Source organism: Phaseolus vulgaris, chromosome 8, assembly GCF_000499845.2.
Source record: "Phaseolus vulgaris cultivar G19833 chromosome 8, P. vulgaris v2.0, whole genome shotgun sequence".
Classification (NCBI taxonomy): domain Eukaryota; kingdom Viridiplantae; phylum Streptophyta; class Magnoliopsida; order Fabales; family Fabaceae; genus Phaseolus; species Phaseolus vulgaris.
The window spans coordinates 14,725,147-14,749,471 of record NC_023752.2 but is presented as its reverse complement, the minus strand read 5'-3'; the positions used below and the strand labels follow the sequence as shown (position 1 = coordinate 14,749,471).

The 24,325-nt window shown below is 32.7% G+C and overlaps 1 protein-coding gene across 2 annotated transcripts; it reads right to left on the bottom strand.

The window, feature by feature from the left end:
- Positions 1-6,238: 6,238 nt before the first annotated feature.
- Positions 6,239-9,391, bottom strand: LOC137826859 (probable WRKY transcription factor 49). Of its 2 annotated transcripts, none has more exons than XM_068633009.1 (3): positions 8,858-9,391; positions 8,621-8,764; positions 6,239-6,885 (listed from the first exon to the last, which is right to left on the bottom strand). In XM_068633009.1, exons 1-3 carry the CDS (start codon positions 9,145-9,147, stop codon positions 6,384-6,386), a joined length of 936 nt encoding a protein of 311 aa, XP_068489110.1. In that variant the 5' UTR covers positions 9,148-9,391; the 3' UTR covers positions 6,239-6,383. The 2 variants fall into 2 exon arrangements, with proteins under 2 accessions (XP_068489110.1, XP_068489109.1); XM_068633008.1 differs by having other exon boundaries at positions 6,239-6,888; positions 8,858-9,333.
- Positions 9,392-24,325: the final 14,934 nt, after the last annotated feature.

Sequence of the window (24,325 nt, the reverse complement as noted above, 5' to 3'; positions counted from 1 at the left end):
TTATTTTCATATGGTAGAAAAAGACCTTGACATGGCGTTCCTTTAATATATCTAAGAACCCGCAACGCTACATTCCAATGTGGCTTTTGAGGTGTATTCATGAATTGACTCAGGGTACATACTGAATATACTATGTCAAGTCTGCTAACTATCAAGTATATTAATCTTCCAACCAGTCTCCGGTACTTGCTCAGATCATGAAGTATTTCGCAATCTTCATCTGTCAGTTTCAAGTTTTGCTCCAATGGAAATTTTTCTGGCTTCACACCTGATAATCTTGTGTCTTGTAAAATATCCAATGCATATTTTCTTTGAGACATAAAGATCCCTCTTTTGGAACGAGAGAATTCTATCCCCATAAAATATTTCAATTCACCGAGGTCCTTAATAAGAAAATGTTTGAGCATATGACTTTTGAGCAACTTGATTTCATGTAAATCATTACCAATCAACAAGATGTCATCAATACAAATGAGAATAGTAGTAAACTTTTCACCTTGAGATTTAGTAAAAAGTGAATAATTCGCCTTTGATTGTATGTAACCCGCAAATTTAATAGTAGCTGCAAAAGTTGAGAACCAATTTCGTGATGCTTGTTTTAAACCATAAATAGATTTGTGAATCCGACATACCAGATTCTCCTCCTGTTGGCAAAGACCAGGAGGTGGAGTCATATGCACCTCTTCTTGTAATGTCTCATGAAGTAATGCATTGTTCACATCGAGTTGATGGGTATACCAGTTGCGGGAAGCAACAACAGTTAATAAACAACGAAGAGTGGTGAGCTTGACAATAGGAGAAAAAGTTTCCTTATAGTTTATACCTTCAACCTAGGTGAAGCCCTTGGTGACCAAACGAGCTTTATATCGCTCAATGGTCCCATCAAAATTATACTTGATTTTATTTACCCAACAACAATTGATTGGTTTGTGTCCAAATGGAAGAGAAACCATCTGTCATGTGTTGTTGCGTTCTAGAGCTTGAAGTTCATCAAACATGGCTTGTCACCAAAGTGGATCATGGTTAGCTTGTTCGAATGAAGATGGTTATTTCTATGCTGTTAAGAGGGCTAAAAAGGCACGATGATAAGGAGAAAAACAAAAAACAGACAAATGAGAAGAAAGAGGATATCTTGTACCTTTACGAGAACTTGATTGCGTCGAAGAATGATTAATATGGGAAGACATGTCATAGTCTTTTAGTCATGCAGGAGGTCGAAAATGACGAGAGGAGGTTCATCGATGGTAGAAATTGGTGACAGATTGGAAGGTTCTGACGTCGCAGAAGGTGAGGAAGAAGACGTAGTAGACCATGAAGAATGAGATGAGGATGGTATGGTTGTTTCTAGGGATGAGGATTTTGGAATAACAACATAAGAGGAATGTGTAAGTGATTTGGGATTGTGATGAAGTAAGGGAAGCATGGAATTGGGATAAAAATCAGAAGAGGATATTGGTTGAATCAGTGTATGAAAGAAAATACTGTGAGGTAGAGGAAAATATGGTAATGAATTTTGAGGAAACTGGAGAGATTTGGAATTAAAAGGGAAAATATTTTCTTGAAAATATATGTCACAAATGATGGATATCTTTTTGGTTTGTAAATCAAAAAATTTATACCCTTTTTAGCCATGTGGATCCCCATGAAGACACAAATAGATGCACGAGGGTCAAATTTTTATTTAGGTTTAACAATGGTTGCGTAACACTCACAACCAAAGACCTGTAAATGTGAAAGAGAAGGAGGGCGGTTATATAAGACCTCAAATTGAAATTTGTTGTTTAACAATGGTGTTGGAATTCAGTTTATTAGGTAAACCGTAGTTAAGACACATTATCCCTAGAATTCAAGTGGGATACTTGATTGAAACATGAGAGAACGAGCAACATTCAAAATGTGCCAATGTTTTCGTTCGACAACTCCATTTTGTTGCAGAGTCTGAATGCAAGAATTTTGGAGCTTGATTATTTGTTTTGAAGAAAACTGTGAAGATGAATAAATTATGTGCCATTATCCACTCTTATTGTTTGAACATTCGTTTAAAATTGAGTTTTGACGAATTGTATGAAATTATTTAATAAAATTTGTGTCTATGATTTATGATGCATGAGAAAAATCCATGTGCAACGAGAAAAATTGTCAACAATTGTAAGAAAGTAACGCAAACCAGTGTTTGTAGGAATTTTATGAGGACCCCAAACATCACAATGTACAAGTGAAAGAGGAAATTTTGTGGTTATTGAGATTTTGGGAAAAGGCAGGCGTGTCTACTTAGTCTTTGGACAAATGGTACAATCATTTCCTAGTTTTTTATGATGATTAGGGAGTAAATGTGACATTAATTTAAAACGAGAAAAAGAGGGATGACCTAGGCATAAATGCCATAAGTCGGAGTGAGAGACATGAAAAATAATCGATTTATTCTTTGATGGATGCATGTAGTATAGACCACCACACTGCCTACCTGAGCCAATCATCTTTCCCGAAACCAAGTCCTGCAAAATACAAAATCCAAGAAAGAATATAATGCAGCTATTTTGGTCATTTGTGAGTTTACTAGCTGAAACCAAGTTAAAAGATGGGACACATAGGGTATTTTTAAGTGAGTTTGGGATTAAAAATAATGGTGCCAATGTGTGTGACTTGTGTTGTAGCACCATTCGGTAAATTGAAACTTGGTAATATTGGAAGATTTGGGTCTAGTTAAAAGAGACATGTGAGAAACAATGTGATCTATGCCGCTGGTATCCAAAATCCAAGAACTTGCGCTACTAGAATAAACTGACACAAGAGTTGATGGAATCAAACCTGCAACATTTGTGTATGTGTCAACATTACCAAAATTATTTTCATTTAATGCATTGATTGCTTGAGCCAATTTTTGAATTTGTCTACAATGAATCCTTGTACTGCCCAGATCTATTACAATGGTCACATGTTTTCAGTTATGAATTGTCTCCTTTTCCCAGGATTTCGACTGCGATTGAGAAATTCTCAGCGGGTTCAAACGAAGCTTGTCGTTGCATCTCTTCCTGGACAATCAAAGAGTATGCTTGATGAACATTTGGGCAGTGGCGTCATCATCAATATGTTGGATCTCACTGTCTTATACGACTCATTCAGACCCATCACATTGGGCATAACACGATTCCTCTGTTTGCTCGAGATGTGTCTGACGTTGATTGCAAGTTAGAGGGGAACATTATATCTCAAGCTCGTCCTATAAGACCTTGATCTTTGTAAAATATACAACTACAATTATTGTCCCTTGCGAAATGGTTGCAATTGATTTCTGTATTAGAAAAACTACAGGAGCCTTTTCTGAGAAAAATGATCCCGCAAGTTAACCCACACTTCACGTGTTGTTTTGGCATGGATAATCTCTTTAGTGATATCCGATTTAACAGTATAAGTTAGCCAAGAAAGTATCATGTTGTTGCATTGGTTCCATTGTTCAAACAAAAAGGGTTGTGTATCCTGTGACGATTGTTTAATTATGTGGTCGAAAAAATTGAGCTTCTTCTTTGCGATAATGATAAGAGCATGAAAAACCATTTTACTCCAGAATTGATAGTTGATACCACTTAATTTGATAGGAACCAAGACATGGTCTGATTGATTTGAATGATGAATATAGAACGGGTGTGAGGGATCAATGGTTTTGATATTCGATCCAGAACCCTTCGAATCATCTGCCATGACAGTATGTGTGTTTTTAGAAAGTATGAAAAATTTGATAATCAAGAACACTAAGATCATGCAATGATACCATGACAAGAATAAAAAGATTGGTTTCAAATTGAATGAATTCTCATTAAAGGAGTGTAGTATATATATACAAATATTTGATCCCATCTTCTCTAAAATTGTAATTACAGAAAAAACAATATAAAACCTAATTATGTCTATTCAATAAATTAATTATGTCACATAATAACTGGTTATATTATATAATAACTGATATCTAATTTCCTTAATAACTAATTAAGTCATATAATGACTAATTATATCATATGACAACTTATGTATTTCTTAATAAAGTGTTTCATAATATTATTTTTATTTCATTGTGACGATCTAACTTATATTATAATTTATTTCAAATAAAATGTTTTAATATTCCAAAAATTTTCTCTAATTATATCAAATTGCACATCTCTCACTCTTACTATACTATTTCACATGTTACATCACCTATCAGAATATATATAAATAATAATAAAAAATAAAATTTAATTAGAATTTAAAAACTATTGTTTTTCAAAAATACATTAGTCTCATAAAATATCCCAATAATATAAAATTCAAATTTTTATAACTTTTTTTATCCTCTAATCCAGTTTTATATTTTTTCTCATAATGAACACACTCGCAAATTAAAATAAATAATTATTTATTTGAGTCAACTAAACCTTTATATAATTATTATAAATTTAAATTTAATTTAAAAATACAATTTAACATTTAGCAGGAAACCTTTCCACTCTTAAAATTTTATTATTATTTATATTTATTTTAGATATTTTTTTTCAAATTAGCGTGGACTTTATTTACGTTTATTAAATTCACATTTTTTTATTATTTTTCTTTAAAGTTAACGTGACTAAAATAATAATTTATCATTATTTACATTTTACATTTATTTGACCCACGCTAAATTTTTATTTATTTATTTTCTAAAAATTTAGTATAAACATTATATTAATTAAACCTATGTTATTTTGATTTTTCTCTCTCTTCCATTTATCAAGTCTTGACCGCCACTAGTCTTGACCGCTACTATTAGTAGCTATTGCACAACCTACATAATTTGTTGACAGGTCTTGTAGTGATCTATTCAGGCATGTTATATCTATTCAACTAGTGTAACTTATTACACACTACCTCCACAAGAATTATAATAAAATAAAATGGTATATATTCTTTAATATAATTACATATTACAATTTCATAGTTTTCATAGCTTATAAAATGGTATATATCTTTCCCAGTTTTTCACTTTTTAAATTTTAACCAATAAAAGAGCGTGCTGTAAAATTTACATATTCTTTTAATAGAAAAACTTACATATCAAATTTTAAATATTCCAACGATAGTTTGAGTAATAAATAATTTTATTAAATATATAACGTATTATCTAAGAAATTTCGATGTTGAGCCAAGTTGGTCCGATCTTATGTTGAGTCCTTGTCGAGTCAAGTCTATCCAGACCTATGTCGATATGAAGTTCTGGTCGATGTCGAGCCAAGTCGGTCCTGGTCGATGTCGAGCTGAGTCGACCGGACTAAAGTCAAGTCGAGTCGGCCTGGACTAATGTCGAACCGAGTCGGTCTGGGTCCATGTAGAACCGACTTGATCTGGGCCCATGTAGAGACGAGTCAGGTCGAGTCCAGGTCGACTCGATTCGCCCAGTCCAAGTCTAGTCGAATCGGTCCGGGTTCAGGTCTAGCCAAGTGAGCCCGAGTATAGATCTAGCTGAGTCGATCCAGTTGTAGGTCAAGTCGGTTTAGGTCCAGATCTAATCAAGTTTGCCCGTATTAAAATCTAAATGGATTTAATCTAATTGAGAAAATAATTTAATTTAAATTTTATTCACTTTAAATAGATTTAAAAAAATTCAAAAAAAATTGATCTAGTTAAAATATATATAAATTCTAAATCTAATCCATTTATTTGGATTTGGATAGTAGGTATGATTTTTAAAAAATCCAATCCATCCATGACCACTCCTCCTATATATAACATATTATCCAAGAAAAACTCTGAATCTAATTGGAAAACATTACCAACTATATGTATAATACCATGTGTAAGTTTTGTCTTTCTTTTAAATGTTAGTTGTCCACATATCATGAATTGAGAATAGTTGTAAAACAGGTGATAAAAAAATCAATGATTTGTTACATGACAAAAGATACACTATCTTTTAATATCTAAATTTAATAAATAATATTTTTTAACACTTTTAGAATAAATTTCTAAGAGATTCCCACTCTTTGAAAATAATTGTTCGTGATTTTTTTTCAAGGTAACACAGGATTCCATCTACATGTTTTCCGATCCTCTTACTTTTGTTAGTTTGTGTTATGACATGTTCTATTTATGCATTATGTAATATCAATTTCCATTGTTTTCTGTATTCTTTCGTTCTTATTTTTATTTCACAATCAAAGGAGAGACATATTTGGACAAAATAAAAAGAGAAAAATAAATTTTCAATTATGATTTAACACTAGAATAGAAAAACCTTTTTCCTTCCTTCGAGTACTTGACATAAAAACTATACTATTACATTATATATTAAATTCACATAAGCAAAAACATTATAGCCACCCTCCAAAATTATTGTTTTTTCTAAATCTTTATATATACATAATTATAAATTAGGTGCTAGAATTTAAGCCAACGGTGTAGCAGGAGGTGGAGTAGTTAGAACCCCACAGAGGTGAAGTTGGAGGAGAACGAAACGTAGAACAAGAAAATTTTGTGTGAGCACTGTTCACATCGTTTGTTGGGTTCCGAATCATGAATGGCACCATATCTTCAAGCAACCCTTGTGAGCCCATGTTTGGCTGGGCCATATCCTGTGGAGAGTCCAATGAAGTGGATGGCACCACACCCGAAGTGGCATTTGTTTGGGTTTCCTGGGCTTCACGAACATAATCTGATCTATGGGCTTGGGCTGGGCCCTGGGAAGAAGTGGGCTTGGACTTCTTGATGGGTGGATGAGATTGAGATTGGTGTGGTTGGCCCATGAGGAAATATGGGTAAGCAAAGTGCAAGTGGAGCCCTTCATAGGTTATGATAAGAGTGTCTGGGTCCTCAATGGACCTCTCAACCTGCTTCTTGGCACTGCACCTTGGGTTTGTGCACCTATAGTAACTCCTGCTGGTTCCATGGCATCAAAATTAGTAATGAATCATTAAACTTTGTACTATGTCATTAACCTAACCAAACCCAAACCAAAATCTTTTCACACATTTGATAAGGGTATTTCTTCCTGTATCCCTACATTTTTCTTCCTGCACCCCTACATTCTTCGAAATACCCAAATTATCTTGAAAGTTTTGGATGATTCTAGAATAAGGGATGTTCCGTAAGAAAAAAGTGTTTCTAAAATAAGAAATTCATAAGACAAAAAAATCATTCTAGAATATATTTTTTTGACTTCTGGAATGGTAAATCTGGAATTCATGAAATGTGTTTCAGAAAATGAATTGTGTCCCAGAAAGTATATTCCAAAAACATTTTAGAAAAAATAATCTTGAAGTCATTTTTAAAAGGGTAAAACAGTCTTTTCCAAAAATGATGGGTGCAGAGAGAAATTTATTGTGAACACTTGATTAAAAACCACAAACTGCTATTTTAAACTTACTACCATTATAAAAAAATGACCTTGTTTACTAGTAGGTAAGACGTGTAGGTAGTTGATTATTCCTATTTTTAGGTCTTAGTTGTGATAAAACTAAAAATATCAATACATGAAAAAAGATTGGTACAAGATTTTTCCGTGAAGTAAAATTTGAGTGAAGAGACTTCTCATAATGCTACTTTGGTAGAGATGCGATGAAAAGTGAGATGATAAATTGAACAATATACATAGAACTTCTGTTATGCATGTTTGTTGCCTCTATTAAAGTAGCTTTAATCTTAAACTTGTATTTGTCGGGCAATATATGGATGAGTGAATAGGCCTCTCACAAATCATAACACAACAACATGGGTAGGTTTTGATGAAAAAAATGAATGCTTTAGGTACCTGGGCTAGGCCTACAGGTATTCGTGATGCAACTGTCAACCCAATTTCCCATATCTAAGTTATGACAAGACACGAGTAGTGACGTGTAAATATTCCTCACCCTTACCTTTTCTATATCATCTCTATTACACATCATAGACTTCTCAGATACATGCAGATGTTGGATATATACAACTACAAACACAAACAACCCCATCTCATTCTGAAAATCGCACTAATTGGTAACTAGTAATTTTTCTTACTATGAATTTATGTGGGGCTTTCAGATTTATTAGTATGTTCTTTGTTCAGGTTTAACCATCTCCAATGGTGGGACATCATTGCCAAATGGTACTAAATTGTTTTCAGAGAATGAAAGACAGTATAATACGGTCTAAGTTGATGCATTTAATGACATTGAAGCAAGAAATTCACTCTCCATTTTCTGGGTGAAGAGAAGAGAGAGTGTTTTTTTTTGTTAGTGTTTAAGGAAAAACAGCTTGTATGAAAAGGACCATTAAAGTTCTTAATTCAATAATTTCTTTATAAATAGTTACAGAAAAGAGAAATTGAATTGAGATTCTAAGTTAAAATCAAGTTAGATGAGAGAGTTTAGGTAAAAGTTAAGTAAATTTTAATTTATGAAAAAAACATTTATAGAAAAACTTATGTAAACGTGTACTGAGTGTAAAACTTATGTGCATGTCCCTTTTGTTTTCAGTGAAGACTTTTGAAGTAATGCCAAAGTACTGTACATGCATAGAGGACAGATTTATGGAAATCTCTGCAGCTTTTTTTACCTCCCAGCAAATATGTAAAAAAAGTTGAAATCCAAAAGGTGAATTATCTTCATATGTGAATTATATAGAAGAAAGAATTTACCTAGGATTTGGGCTATTCTTAATGGATTTCTGTCCATACTTCCTCCACTTGTATCCATCATCTCCCATCCCATTGCCAAAGCATTTGATTTTGAGGGTATACTTATTCTCAATCTTGCTCAAACCCTTCTCCAAAATGGAAACTCTGAAAAAGAAACAAGAAACATCAACTAAACATGCACCAAATGTGAAAGTTAACCAAAGAAAGTAATGCAGAGAAGTTTGAAAGCATTTATACCTGCTGGGTGATGAGAGTGGTGGGAAGTGGTCTCTTTGGTTGTTCAGTGACAAAGCATTTTCAATATCTGAGATAGTAGGTCCTGAGTAAATGTTGGAGAGGAACCTATTAAAGGCATGGTCACTTGAAGAGGCGTTTGTTATGGGGGGTTGAATTGCCTCCTGTGGAAGCACAAGAAGGGGAGACCCATCATCCAAAAGCTCTTTCACAAGGTCATCATCCTCTGACCCCTCTGACCAAGTCGCCATTACTTCCTCCATCATTGTCTTTGACATGGCTGACTCAATCATATTTATTAGGCCAGGGCAAGAAGATCCTTGTTGTAGTTATAGAAGTTGATAGAGGAAGGTGAGGAAGATAATAAGCTAATGAGAAAGGAAAGAGTGGAGCAGATGAAGAGGTGGTTGTGACGTATACTTGCTTCTCCCCTCCTTGACTTTAATAAGTAAGCCAAGCTGTGGCTATGTTTTTGTATGCATTCTACATTGACTTCCTTGGAGATTTCTATTCCAAACAATATAGTAACATCCTTGGTTAACTGCACAATGTGTCATTACTCACCACCTCATAATTTGATGGGGTCTTTGTACTGTCCACATGTAGCATGGTAATTTACTAAGTTTGTGTTTGCATGTAAACATCCCAAATTGATTCAGATTAAAACTGGTTTGGTTTATATTTAGCTTCGCGTTGCAGATAAGATCTGCAGTTAAATTGAAACATAAATCTGAGATTTCAAACATTAAACTTAACACACAATTAAAAGTGGAAGTGGTTCATGTGGAAGTATTTTTACACTTAAAGTAAATTAACAGTTAAATTCAGTACACATTTTTTATTTAACTAAAAATTACTTAAAACCGTTTCATCCTGAAATCAATTTTCACATGTAAATAGTTATCTAGAATCACTATGTAACATGAGATTAAACCTCTCAATATGAAACCAAACATACTAAATAAAATATCTGACATTGACTTGCATCTTCACAGTTTCTTGCTTTTGGCTGCAAGCAAGTGGAACAAGTTTAAAGTTCTTTGTAAATTGTAGTGTCTATATTTTTTCACCTTTTTTCTTTAGAGGAACTTGGTCAATTTGATGTATGGCTATGCTTGTAATATTAGCTTTTTGGGAATTCAGAGCCATAACAAGTGTGAGGGGCTTTGACAATTTTAAAAGTTATTGTAGTACTTATAAGTGTGGGCTATGCTTTTGTTTAAATGTTTAATTTGTCTTGTTACATGATGGGAAAGATGCATATCACACCAGACAGAAGCTACTTGACGACCCCATTTCAACCACAGCAAGAGTCAACCTTAAAGAAATATTTATCATATACATTGAAAATACTTTTAGGATATTCTTTGACTCATGAGACTAATTTTCAATTCTCTTTAGCAAAAATATTTATCAGGGTAGGTGAACTTTCACAATTATTTATTTGCTACTATTGATGAAACGGTAGGTTACTTACTAAAGTACGATTCTCCTTATGAAAAAGTAACATTAGGAATGATATTGGAGCTTAGCCAAATAACTAAATAGCTAATCATAGAGCTTTAAATTCTTCAATGATTCATTAGAAAGATGACATTCAAAGCGGAGAACATACTCCTACTTACCTACAATACATGTATACACAGGTAGATAGATTTTTCATTGGATCCCATTTGTTTAAGTAATTCTAGCAAGTAGAAGACTGTAGATAGCAAAACCTTGTGTATATAGGGATGAATGATTTATACTTGTAGCAATTCCTCAACAGTTTGAAAGATGACAAACACTAAAAGCAGAAAATAATTGCTGTAATTGTTCATGTTTTCTGTCTGAAGTAAATTTTAATAAAATCATAGTCACATACAGAAAAAAACATCCTAGAACAAGAATTATTGGCTACTGCACATGCCCTGGAATTCATTGCTTATATTTTACCAGCATTTTTTCATCTAGCAACACCAAGAATTTGACCTAAATTGTATGAAAGTAAGTGGTGACTTCAATTTGTAGAACAACAACACTTCCACTCCAAGAAGATGAGATTATATGCATGCTACTAAGGAAAGTATATTTTTGTTAAATATCATCTCAGAAAGTTTATCTTAAAGGAAAGTTAATGTATAAAATAAATACCCAAGTTGGATGCAGTAAACTAATGGGAAGTATTTATATATTATTAAATGATGATTAACAACTGCAATCAGTTAATTTAATAGCTACCATAAAAGTAAGAGAGGATTAAGTGGATGTTTAGATTAACTTATGTCACAGCACACAAAAGTTGACACTTATAAAATAGTTATGGACAAGAAGATTAAGAACGTGTCAATAGTTTTGTTTGTTATAGGTGGGAGTTTAGATATATGTCTTGTCCATATTTTTATTGGTCTATACATTACGCCTAATTAATTATAGTAGAATTATATAGTAATTTTAGGCACTGTAAAGAATATAAAGAGATTGTGTGAAAATAGATGTGGAACATGAATGAGTTCCCTTGATAAAAGTTTGTCTTAGATTTTTATACAAGTCAATCTTGATTTGACACTCCAATCACCATGCATAAGTCAAACATGGTCCATTTTGAGTTAAAAATCATAGTGTGAAATTACTTGCAGCAACAACTTTTTACCTAATAGAATGGTTGAAATGGAGCTGAATTGAAATACCTTGATATATGTGAAAATAAGCATGGAGCATGATATAATAAAACTAATAATTGGAAGGCACAGACACAATGGTGATACCGATTCCCATATCCAGAAATGGACAATGTAAATCTCCACCTCTTAATTAGCGTTATCTTCACTCTGCAAGTAAATCAACCATAACATGGCTATTTCTGCAACAATTTGATCTAGAGACACACAAGACTCATGCTGTCTCTCCCCGATTGCTTCAAAGTTAGGGAATTGTTTGTCTCATGTGCCTTTGACTTTTTGAATCGAAACAAAACCACAACGATCATAAAAAATGAAAATAATAAAAATAAAAATGAAAATTTGAAGAAGAAGAAGTAACAAGCATAGGAGTCCCTACTCGGCACAATGGGACAAGAGGCGTTGACTGTCAGAGTGGGTTTAGGTTAGCTGCACGGTGTCGTTTAGCAAGTGCATGGGACCCGCACTCGGCGATAGAACAACGTGATCTACTTTTCTTTCTCTTACTACGTTGGATTGTTACTATGTGAAAAAGTCAACTTTTCATTTGTGCACCCCAAAGCAAGGCGCGTGAAAGCTTGACGCGTGTGAGAATTCCACACATTTGAAGATTACGTGTGCCTTTTGTGAAGAGACGGTGCAGCTGCGGTGATGTGCCATGCTCACTCACTTACTGTCACAAGGCACAACCCTATATATATATAATAGTAGCTTCAACAGCTAAAGTAATAATAGGTAAAATGTTTGACCTTCATAATTCTTGTAGTTCTTTTTTATGTTAGTGTTTATACCTTTTTTTTCAAGTATGTGCAATATATTTCTTTTCTGTTTTATATGTTAATATAATATGTGTTTTAAGTTATTGTTGAAAGTAATAACTCATCTTTTAAAAATGGTACTTTTAGTTTTATGTATTTTTTTTTATATTTTTGTTTTATATAAAAATATTTCATAACCAGAGACAGGGAAAAAGTTAATAAATATTAAAAAATGATAAAAAAATTTATTTTAAAATATAGGAATTATTATAATTTCTTACTACAAATTTCATTTTGATGAGCTGTGTCATGTAAAAAATTAACATTTTAATAAAAATAATAGAGTAAACATTTTAGGTTTTATCATATATATATATATATATATATAATGAGTAAATAAGTTTTGCAGTACACTGTCACGTATAATTAATTTATTAATTTTCATGGTGGCTATCTTAAAAGTCATTATTAATGATTTTAGTTGTGTAGGTATATAATGAGATCATCATATGATAATTAAATTTCAGCTTACAGTAGAACACATGATGATCACACATTCTCAAATTGCTTTTGATATTCTTGTGACCTTATCAAGGATAACTGTGACATGTACCTTCCTCATGTGATCTACTGAGATTTATGAGCTTCCTTGTGAGGCAGGGATAGATTATTGGGAGGGTGGGCCACTAGTCCGTTAATGTTCTAAATCAAAGTCAAAGTAGAGTCTTTTAAGTGGTATGAGATTCAGTTTGAGATGTATTTTACTCTCATTGAAAAGTGGTTGTTTTATTAGGAACTCTCGTGGTAATCTTGCACATTGAATAGTGGTTGTTCTATAATATTTTTGTTTATAGTGTTGTACAATAGATATTGATTATGCTCTCTTCCATTTACTTGATGCATGAATAATATTGAGGTCAAGGAGATGTGGTAGGTTTAAGAGAGTATTTGTTACTAGATGATATATAATGTAACTTATAAACTTTTATGATGTAACTGTGAAATATAGATTTGTTATTATATTTTGTCTAATTTAACAACTGTAAACTCTCTTTTTATTAATCAAGTCTCGGTTGAACTTTTTGCACAGCAGGCCTCTTCTATCTTTTAGAGATTGTTTGGCCCTTTATAGTAACAATTCTCCACTTTATCATAATCCATGACCTTATTAATAATCCATTGGTTAATTGTGATAGTTTTTCAAATAATTAAGGACTTGATGTCTCTTTTTATTACTACTCCAATGTTGCACTAGAACATTCTAATCAACTTTGGGTAGATGGTCTCTAGAAAAACTCTTATTTTATTGAATGAGACTCAAAGTTAATTTGAGTCCATCTGTGATGGCGAGAAAGATTGTCTAGTTTTATTATAAATTTTGACTTATTCCTTATGTTAAATAAATCTACTTATTCTTAAATTAAGATAAATGTATAATGCAGGTGCATACGTAGAGAAGTTCAAATTAAATAATTAGATGCTTCATACAAAAGATACACACGTAACTTAAGTATTTTTACTTGCGAACAATTATAACACATGCTTTTTATAATTAATCATTCTCTTACGAAGTTTACGTTTAGAAGATTTGTTAGATATACAAAAGATACACATGTAACTCAAACTAAGTATTTTTACTTGTGAACAATTATAACACATGCTTTTTATAATTAATCATTCTTTTACGAAGTTCACGCTTAGAAGATTTGTTAGATGCACTAGTTTGTTTATCTTCTAATAGGGTTTTGTAAATATAAATTTTTTTGTTACAAATTTTTTTGATCATTTGTAGGTATAAGTTCTAAATATATCCTATTTTAAATACAATTATTTATAAAGTTATGCTTTAATTTTAATATATTTGTCTCATGAAGGCAAGATGTGATTTCTAGGGAGTCTAATATAATTGTTATTGTCACAAAGGATATGGATATTACTCTCGTAGATGTTGTAGTCCTCTAGTTGGTTCCTGATTGAAAGTAGTTAAGAGTAACAACTAGTGACTAAGATATAATTCACTTTTGTTGTTGAGATAATTATCGTATGTTAATTCTTGCATGCCCATGATACTAAGTTTTTACCAATGAAGTGATATGCCCAACTTTTACTCTTCCTTTCCACTTGATCTTTAGTGTGCATCACAATAACCCACTAATTTAAAATTTTCCATTTGCTTAAAAACAAAAATGAAGGTTAGTTGCTCCAATGAGATAACCAAAAATTTGTTTAATTGATAAATGTACTTAAATGTACTTATAGTGGGTTAGAGTTGAAATGTGAAAACAAACATTATATCAAGCCTAGATGTTGTAGGGTAAATAAGTGAACCAATCATTTAACGATAGATCATATATTATTCACTTTCCTTGATTCTTTGTCTACTCTTAGTGAAGTTGTTGGATGCATGTGTCATTTCTTTTTGGGTCGTCAAACTTGAACTTCTTTAGAAATTCCTGTTGCATATTTCGCTTGGTGTGTGTAGACATCGTTCCCTTCTTACTTAATCTGAAGTTTTAAGAAGAACTTAAGTCCATCCATCATACTTATCTCAAACTCATCTTATACCAGCTTAGAAAATTCCTTACAAAGAGGTTCATTTGTAGTATCAACTATTATACATACATATAAACAATAAGGAAGTTAGACTTAAGTCTTTGTGAAACAATGCAATGTCTACCCTTCCTCTTGAAAAACTACTTTTTATTAAAAATGACTTGATTTTTTCCATATCAAACTCATGGAGTTTGCTTTAGACTATATAAGGTCTTATAAAGTTTAAAGACAAGTTTAAGATAGGTAATAATCTCGAACCTATGGAGTTTTTCCATATAGGCTTCTTCCTTTGTGAGACTTTTAAGTTATGCACTATTAACATCTATTTGATAAACATCATATTACTGTGAGCAACAAACAAAATATATGTATAACTTCTAGTATTGTGACTGATGTATAAGTTTTTGTGTAGTTTATGCTCTCCTACTGCGAGCAAATTTTTTCTATTAATCTAACCTTCTTTCACATGACCTTACCTTCTTCAAGAGGCTTGTTTCTAAACACCCTCTTGGCTTTAAATGTCATCTTGCCTTGGGTAGCTTCTCAGGTTTTCAGATGTCATTTTTCTATAACTGCTTAAGCTCATCTTGCATGGCTTATACCTAGTCCTCGTCTTTTAGTGTCTCATAAATAATTTTTGATTTCATATGAGATGAAGGTAGAGTTCCATTTTAAGGTTGATCTTATCCTTACTCTTTTATTTACATCTCCAAAGATCGCTTTAAACACTTTTCCCACAATGTTTGACACTTTGTATAAACTTCTTTACTTTTCTTCTTTTTGTTTGATCTTTATGCTTGAAAATAATTTCATCTAGTTGTGACAATTCCTTATTAGTTTTATAATTATTAATTCTTACATGAATGACTTTTTCAAGAAGAAAATTGTTTTAATTTCTTTCTCATTAGTTTTAAGATTATCTTGTTCAATTTTTCATAAAAGTGTAACATGTATTTGTTTTTCTTAGTAAAATTGTCTATGGAGATAGATTTTGTTTTAAAAGGTTTATCAAATTTGAAAAAAAAATCACTTCTCTTTTTGTGTTTCTATGAGGCTTAGAGAGAATTGAAAACCTATACAAGAGCTCATGATATATTTAGTGATAAAGTGTAGGTTAGAGAAGTCAACCTCATTATTTGAGTTGTCTGATGAGGTTCAAACCTTGTGTTGGCCATCAAACAGAGGTTTTCTACTTTTCCAAATCCTTTTTCTTCTGAGCCAGACTCATCCAGGTCTTCCCATGTGGATACAACAACCAATGTCATGATTATTTAGAAGAACATGCATTCTTCCAAACATATTGTTCACACTTTAGCCATCCTTCATGGTGAAATATTCGTACTAACATGTGAGGGTGACAGTTTCCTGAGTTGCATGTCTTTATTACCCTCGTAGTTAATGATAAAGGAGTACCAAATCTCCTTTTACAAACCTTTTTATACTTTTTTTTAGATAAGGCACATATAAGAGTGTACATTGCTTTGTTGCTAACTACATCTTGTTGAACTCTTCTTTTTCCCAATCTTCCTCAGGGGAGGAGATCTCTATATCACCACAGGTGATGATCTTCCACAACAGATAATTTATGGACTTCACGTACATCTTTGTGTTCAATAAGAAAAGTATTCTCTTAAGAACACAAAATGCCTGCAGAGGGAATCTCCTTTTGCATTGAGATTTGGTTTCATGCCTGCTATGTTAGATCTTTTCCTTTAGTCGCAGTAAAGCGCTAAACCCTTTAGAGGTCGAGCTTTAATACCAACAGTGAAAAACAAGTAAAACATATAAAGGGAGAGTTGAATTGTTTTCAAAAATCTTTTGGTTGTTTTTTGCAAATATTGTGTGATGGTACGAGGACAAATGATAGTTCTATACTGGTTAGACAAACTAACAAAGATTTTCAAAGATAAGTTTGAAAAACTTTTGATTCTTATGTTAGTGCAGGTATTATAACATTTGTTGAACCAAGTGGTGTTCAATGTTTTGAAGAATCCAAATCCTTTGAAGGATGATGAAGCCTCTGCTTTGCTTGATGCTGCTGTGCTGGTTTTAGCTTTGTTCTGGGGTAGTTTAAATATTGTAATCAATCCTTAGATTAAATCTCAAAGCAATTAGCATCTCAATTTTAACAAAGCAAAATGTTTTTTAAACTAAGTTGAAACAACCGATTGTTTTGTCGAAACAACCGATTGTTTACACTTAGGTGTTTTGAGAAAGTTTGAAAACTGTTTTTGAATGGTGAATTTTGTTAAGTAACAAAACAACCGATTGATTCGAGGAAACAATCGATTGTTTGTTTTGAAACCATAACAGAAAAACTGTTTTCTTTGACTGAGCTTTAAATGCTTTAACTGAATACGCTCCAGTCATTAAATGCCTTGACCAATCTGTTTTAAATGCAATTAAGAGTTTGTTAAGATTTGATAACAAACTATATTCTTAGATATATTCTGAAAAACTGTTTTTATGTTTTAAGAATCTTGAAACAAAGTTTTGATCTAAGAGTTTTTAAAAATGTTCTGAGATTGCTTAAGAGTTGAGAGATTGATCAAGGTGCTGAATAGGATTCTACTTGTATTGATTTCAGATATTCATTTGTAACAAGTGTAATCTTTGTAAAACTGCTGAACAATTCGTGTGTGTGTTTTGCTGAGATTGGCTGTGTGTTCTTGAGGTGTTCAAGATCAGCAATCTTAGTGTTGGCCAAGGAGAGTGTGTTTCTTGAGGTGTTCAAGGTCATTCTCTTGGTTGTGGTGTAAGTGATCAAGTGGTGATTGCTTAGTGGATATCCTCAGGGTTTCTGAGAAGACTGGATGTAGCTCTTGTTTGGAGTGAACCAGTATAAACAACTGTGTACAATTTCTCTATCCCTATCTCTTTAATTCAGTTTTGTTATTTTGGAACTGGTATAAACAACCGATTGTTTCGCTAAAACAACCGATTGTTTTTCCAGCTTTGTGCTTTTGCTATTTGTTTTGGAAAAACTGAATCCTTAATCAAGGTTCTTTCAAAGTATTTTCATTCTAAGGTTAAAAGATTGCAAAAATCTTTCTTAAACAATTCACCCCCCCTCTCGTTTAAGGCTATATATTCTAACAACATGTAAGGTAATAAGATAAGGAAAGGAAAAAATTACTTAAGATGTCTTATCTATCACACAAACTAGGTCCAATTCTCAATCATTTGATTGAGTTCCACTTGGCAGACTAATACTAAAAGATACAAAAGTATTTTTTCAGCTCGTGGTTACTCCTGGCTAATCTTGTACAAGTATTTTTTTTAAATGTAGTTACTCCTTATACAAAGTGATTTTTACTTAAAATTGTGTAAAGCACATAAAATTTTTCAAGGTTCATAAAGTAAATGCTTGGAATTGTTGAAGCAAAGCAATTTTAGGTCACTTTCTAAGAGATCGATAATGTGACAAAAGCTTTTTGAGGATCCTCTTGGCAAATCAAGGAAACAAACATTCCCTACAACATAGAATAAGCATATGGATATTCGTGAGGTACTATATTAGCTTAAGACTACACGTGTATCATCTAATCAAATACATTGCTTATTAAGATTGCACAATGTTGTATCTTTTGATAGATGGAGCACTTGCATTTTACACAATCTTTTGTTGTCTTACAAAGGAAGTATGACAATGTTTTATACTTTATTGAAAAAATTCTGAGTCGAAGGAGGTTCATGTGAGTCTGTATGGGGTGTGAAAAAAGAACCAGATCTTTTAGAACCATATGAATTAACCCTGTCATACATGGTGATTCGAGATATTGAGATTTATATGAGCATAACTGTGTGAATTCACAATGAGATAGTATGATAGGTGCAGATCGCTGTGTCTAAGTCAATGCACGAGTCTTTCATAAGTAGAGTCAAGTGTTTGAGTATTGGAGTCAGTAGAAGTTTGACATGAGAAATATGAATGTGGAATTTTGATAAACACTTGTTTGTTGTGTGAAAACTTTATTAGAATTGATTATATATGTGTATTTAATTATTTAACTTTATATTGGAAGTTTTTAAAATATAGCTAGGTTACCCTGTGATTTGTGTTATGTTTTATTTGCCTTATTTTGTCGTGTATTTTTAAATGGGAGAAAGTGATATTTCAGGTGATAAAGTTCTTTGGTGAGTAGATGGAGTCTCTGCTGCTTTATTTTGTTTACTTTGTTTTATATGTATGTATATATTAAAATTCTTATGAAGAAGGATACATATATATTTTGAGATACTATATGGGTTATTCATATATATATTTGGATATGTATTTATATGATAATTACATATTGTATGCATATTACATTATTAGATGTGAGTAAAATAGGGATGTTACATTTTAGTATCAGAGCAGGTCAAACCTTAATAGACCTAAGGGTTATGAGGTTGTTTGTGTGTTCTTTAGTTGATTTGTTACTAAAAATATATAGTTGTTTTAAAAATTCTAAAGATTTATCCTAAATCTTTTCTTTGTATTTTATACCTCCTACCTCTCCCCAACCTTCTTTTGAGATGAGTCATATTACTAGAGTTAATGAGATGATGACAAATTCCATTCAACAACAGAACCTGACAATTGCTTAAAATCACCAGGCAGTTATGCATGAGTGGGAGGCTGCTAGATCTGTTGCAGTTGCTCCCTATACCAGTCATCCTCAGGAGCAAATGGGACTAACTGAGTTCATGAAACACAATCCTTTAAATTTAAGGGGAAATGATACTCCTGATCAAGCAAATCAGTGGATTAGGAAATTGGAGAAGATCTTTAAGGCAACCTCCTGCCCTAAAGACAAGAAGTTGTTATTTGTTCTGTACTTGTTTCTGGAGAGGAAGAGTTCTGGTGGATGGGAGCTCAGTAGATGATGGAAGCCACAGTTAAGGTGTTGGATTGGGAGAGCTTCAGAGTGAGATTTCTAGAGAAATATTTTCCTGATAGTGCAAAGTTTGCCAAGGAAGTTGAATTCCTTATATTGGAGCATGGGGAAATGTTAGTGAATGCTTATGACACTAGGTTTGAGTACCAAGTTAGATTCTACACCCAGGCTACCTCTGAAGCTTGGAGGTGTAGGAAGTTTGAGGAAGGTTTGAGGCATGAGTTGAAAAAGATTGTGGCTCATATGTGCATTAGAGAGTTTCTTGCTTTACTGGAGAAGGAAAAAATGGTGGAGACCTTAGAAAAATGCTACGTCAGAGGCATCTCCGTTGGGTAACTTGGTTCAAGGTGTTTGTTATATAGCTAGTAGATTGTGAAAGCTTTGTATGATTCTAGAGTGACACACTCCTTTATGTCAAGTCTGTGTGTAAGTGAGTTGAGTCTTCCTATTAAGGAGTTGTCGTTTGAACTACTGGTTTGCGCCTGCCTTAGGGAAAATTTTGACGTCTGTAGTTTGTTCTGAATGTCCAGTGATTGTAGAGGGTCTGAGGTTTAAAATCAATTTGATATGTTTACCTCTGGAGGATTTGGATGTTATTTTAGGGATGGATTGACTATCTACCAATCACATTCTCATAAATTATGGTAAACAAAAGATAGTATTTTCAGACTTTGATGAATCAAAAGTTATGTCTGCTCAGCAAGTGTGATCTAAATTGAGAAAAGGATCAAGTTGTTTTGTAATCTTAACTTAATGGGAGTTAAGAATGAAAAAGGAATTGGAAATATACCTATAGTGAAGGAGTTCATGGATATATTTCTAGAAGAAATACCTTGATTACCTTATAAGAGAGAATTAGAATTCTCAATTGATCTGGTACCTAGAGCTAGACCAGTATCAATGGTGCCTTACAGAATGGCTCAAGCTGAATTGATTGAGTTGAATAAACAAGTTGAAGAGTTGTTGGAAAACTAGTTCATCAGGCCAAGTGTATCCCTATAGGGAGGTCTGATGCTACTAGTTAAAAAGAAAGATGGAAGGTCTCAGTTTGTGTAAATTACAGACAATTGAATAAGTTGACCATCAAGAACAAGTATCCTCGATCCAGAATTGATGATTTGATGGATCAATTGCAAGGAGTTGTAGTGTTTTCAAATATATGAGATCTGGATACCATCAAATTTTCGTAAAAACTAAAGATGTTTAGAAGACAACCTTTAGATCTTGTTATGGACATTATGAGTATGTAGTGATGCCATTTGGAGTGACAAATGCTCCAATAGTGTTCATGGATTACATGAATAAAATCTTTTGACCTTTCTTGGATAAGTTTGTTGTAGTATTTAAAGACGACATACTTATTTATTCAAAGACTAAGGAAAAACATGGAGAACATCTGAGGACATTGTTGGAGATTTAGGGAGAGAAGCAATTGTATGCTAAGTTCTCTAAGTGCAAATTTTGGTTGAAGGAAGTGAACTTAAGGCATGTGATATCAACCTAGGGGTCTCAGTAGATCCATCCAAGGTGGAGGAAATAATTCAGCGGGAGTGCCCAAAGATAGTCAATGAGATTAGGAGTTTTGTGGGTTTACCTGGACACTATCATACCTCCAAGGTAGGAACACCTTTAACACAACTAACCCGCAAGGATCAACCTTTTGCTTGGACTAACATATGTGAGCAGAGTTTCATGGAGCTAAAGAAAAGGTTGGTTATTGCTTTAGTGCTAGTGATTCCAGATACAAGAAAAACTTTTGAAGTTTATTGTGATGCATCCCATCAAGGAATGGGATATGTTTGATGCATGAGAAGATAACAATTGCATATGCTTCAAGGCAACTCAAAGTTTCGTGAGAGAAACTATCCTACTCATGACTTAGAGTTGGTAGCTATAGTGTTTGCCTTGAGAATTTGGAGACAATATTTATATGGACTTAGTTTCAGGTGTTTAGTGACCATAAGAGCCTGAAATATTTGTTTGATCAGAAGGAGTTGAACATGAGCTGAGAAGATGGATGGAGTTTCTAAAGGATTATGATTTTCAACTGATGTATCATCTAGGGAAGACTAATGTAGTTGTAGATGCGTTGAATAGAAAGTCAATTCAGGTGTCATCCATGATGATTGAAGAGCGGAAATCGATTAAGTAGTTCAGAGATCTGAATTTGGAGGTGAAATTTCATGTTGATCACATTAGTGGTGGTAAGTTAACCATAACTAAGGATTTCCTTGGGATGATCAAGGAAAAATAGTTATGAGATCCTAGTCTGACGTACTGTTGATTTGTCGGGTACAGATCAGGCCAAGAAATTTTTTTATGGGAGAAAATGGGATCTTGAGATTCAAGGGTAGAGTTTGCGTACCTGCATATGAAGAGCTAAAGAGAATGATTTTGGAGGAGGGTCATAAGAGTCATCATAGTCTACATCCAAATATGAATAAGATGCATCAAGATTTGAAGAAATCTTTTTGGTTGTCTAGCATAAAGCAAGAGATAGCTAGATATGTTGTTGCATGTTTGACATGTCTTAAGGCAAAAGTAGAGCATTAGAGACCAGATGGATTGTTACAGCAGTTAGATATTTCTGAGTGGAAATGGAATAACTTTGTTTTGGACTTTGTTACTAGGGATGACAAAGCGGCCAGTCCCATCCCGCATAGGCCCGCCCCGCGTAATGAACGCGGGTTGGATTCTCTATCCGGCCCTGCATAAGGGCTAGCCCGCGGGTTTGCGGGCCAAACTGCATTCGTTTTTTTTTTTAGAAATTCAATGAAAATGTTCTTTACTTTTTGCTCCTAAAAAATTGTCAAATTGAACCTATATTTGCTACTATCAAACATCAATATTTTTTTCTTCCATATCAAACCTAGTCAAACATTAATAATTCAATTGAGATAAAAATCAAATATCAATATTCTTCCATTTAAAAAACATTAAAAATAGCTAATTCAAAAACATTAAACATAAACACCACTACAATAAACATAGTTAATTAAAAAACATTAATATTCTTCCATTTCAATAACATTAGATACAGCCTTAGAAGAACTTTCATCCAATTTTTCATAATTATAATATTTCCCTTCTGCATACATTAAAACAATGACAATCAATTAATTAATTTTTCATAAAAATAATACAATAAAAATAAGATCAATTAAAATAATTGAATTACCCTCAGAAAATTTATGCTTTCAACTAGAAGTACAAATGATTGCTTCCAGATTTTCAGGCAAAAGTTGATTACTATACTTGTTAAGAATTCGAGAACCAATCGTAAATGCAAATTCAGATGCAACTGTAGTTATAGGGATGCTCAACAAATCTCTAGCCATTAAAGTAAGATTAGAAAAGCGTTGACTATTATTTTTCCACCATTCTAACACATCCACATGCTCTAAAAAATCAAAATCCAAAGTTGGTTTATCCAAATAAGTGTCAAGTTGTGTCCTTCCAACTTTATTAGCTACTTGAAGCTTGCACATTTTTAATTTCTATTATGGTGTAATAAGTTAGTATAATGGACTTCTGCAAAAAAATATTAAAAATAAATTAAAGTGTATTAATAAGTATTATTAAAGAAAGTAACTTACATAATAAAAGACTTGGTTTAGACATATATGAGGATGAAGATTGTCCTTGCTTATGCTTTTGAACATTTGATGATGTTGTCAAACCTTTGGTAGAATATTCAGCAAAAAGTTTGTATAACTTTTTCTTGATCTTTTCAAAATTTAGTTCCCAAGTAAGTGAATTAATTTTTTCAGAGAAAAATTCCAATGTTTCAAACTTCATCCTTGAGTCTAAAATTGCACCAAATGCAAATACAACACTATATTCATCCCAATATTTATCAAATTTTACTATCATCAATTTAGCCATGTTCTTAATTAGTACATCTTCATCCTTCACATTTTCCATCAACAAACACTGAATTTTCCAAACTTGTAAAAAACACATGTTGGAAGTAGGATAACTTGTAGTAGAAATCAAGTTAGTGATATCATAAAGGGTATCAAGAACCTGCAAATTTTTCCAGCTCTCTCCCACTATTCCTCTAAAGGGAAATATTTAGAAGATTCATCAACCAAATGCAAGCTTCTAAAAATACCTTGATATTTAAGAACACTTTTAATCATCAAATAAGTAGAGTTCCATCTTGTAGGGATATCAAGACACAACCCACATGATGCATCAATATCACTAAACCTTTCAAGGCATTGTTTAAATTTCACAATTCTACTTTCCAAACCCCTCACATATTTGATGTTATTTCTAATATAGTACAAAGCATCACCAAGCACCTTTAATCCTTGAACAATTAAATTTAATATGTGTGCACAACAACGAACATGAAAGAATTCACCACCACATATCAAACTATTTTGTAAAAGAAGTTGACTTTTTAAAGTATTTTGGAGAACATCATTTGCAGAAGCATTATCCAAAGTCATAGAAAACACCTTTTTCTCTAGTCCCAATGTTGTAAAAATTCATTAATTTTCTTAGACAACTCAAAACCTGTGTGAGGGGGAGGCATATGACAAAAGTTTAGTAGCTTGCTATTTAACTTTCAATTCAGGTCAACAAAATGTGCAGTCAATGATATGAAACCCT

What these genes read in the sequence shown, in the direction of transcription:
- LOC137826859 (XM_068633008.1), bottom strand. Translation starts at nt 9,147, where the DNA reads ATGATTGAGTCAGCCATGTCAAAGACAATGATGGAGGAAGTAATGGCG. An exon ending in CCACTCTCATCACCCAGCAG is followed by an intron (nt 8,765 to 8,857) that starts GTATAAATGCTT and finishes TTTCTTTTTCAG; the next exon opens with AGTTTCCATTTTGGAGAAGG. An exon ending in AAGAATAGCCCAAATCCTAG is followed by an intron (nt 6,889 to 8,620) that starts GTAAATTCTTTC and finishes CCATGGAACCAG; the next exon opens with CAGGAGTTACTATAGGTGCA.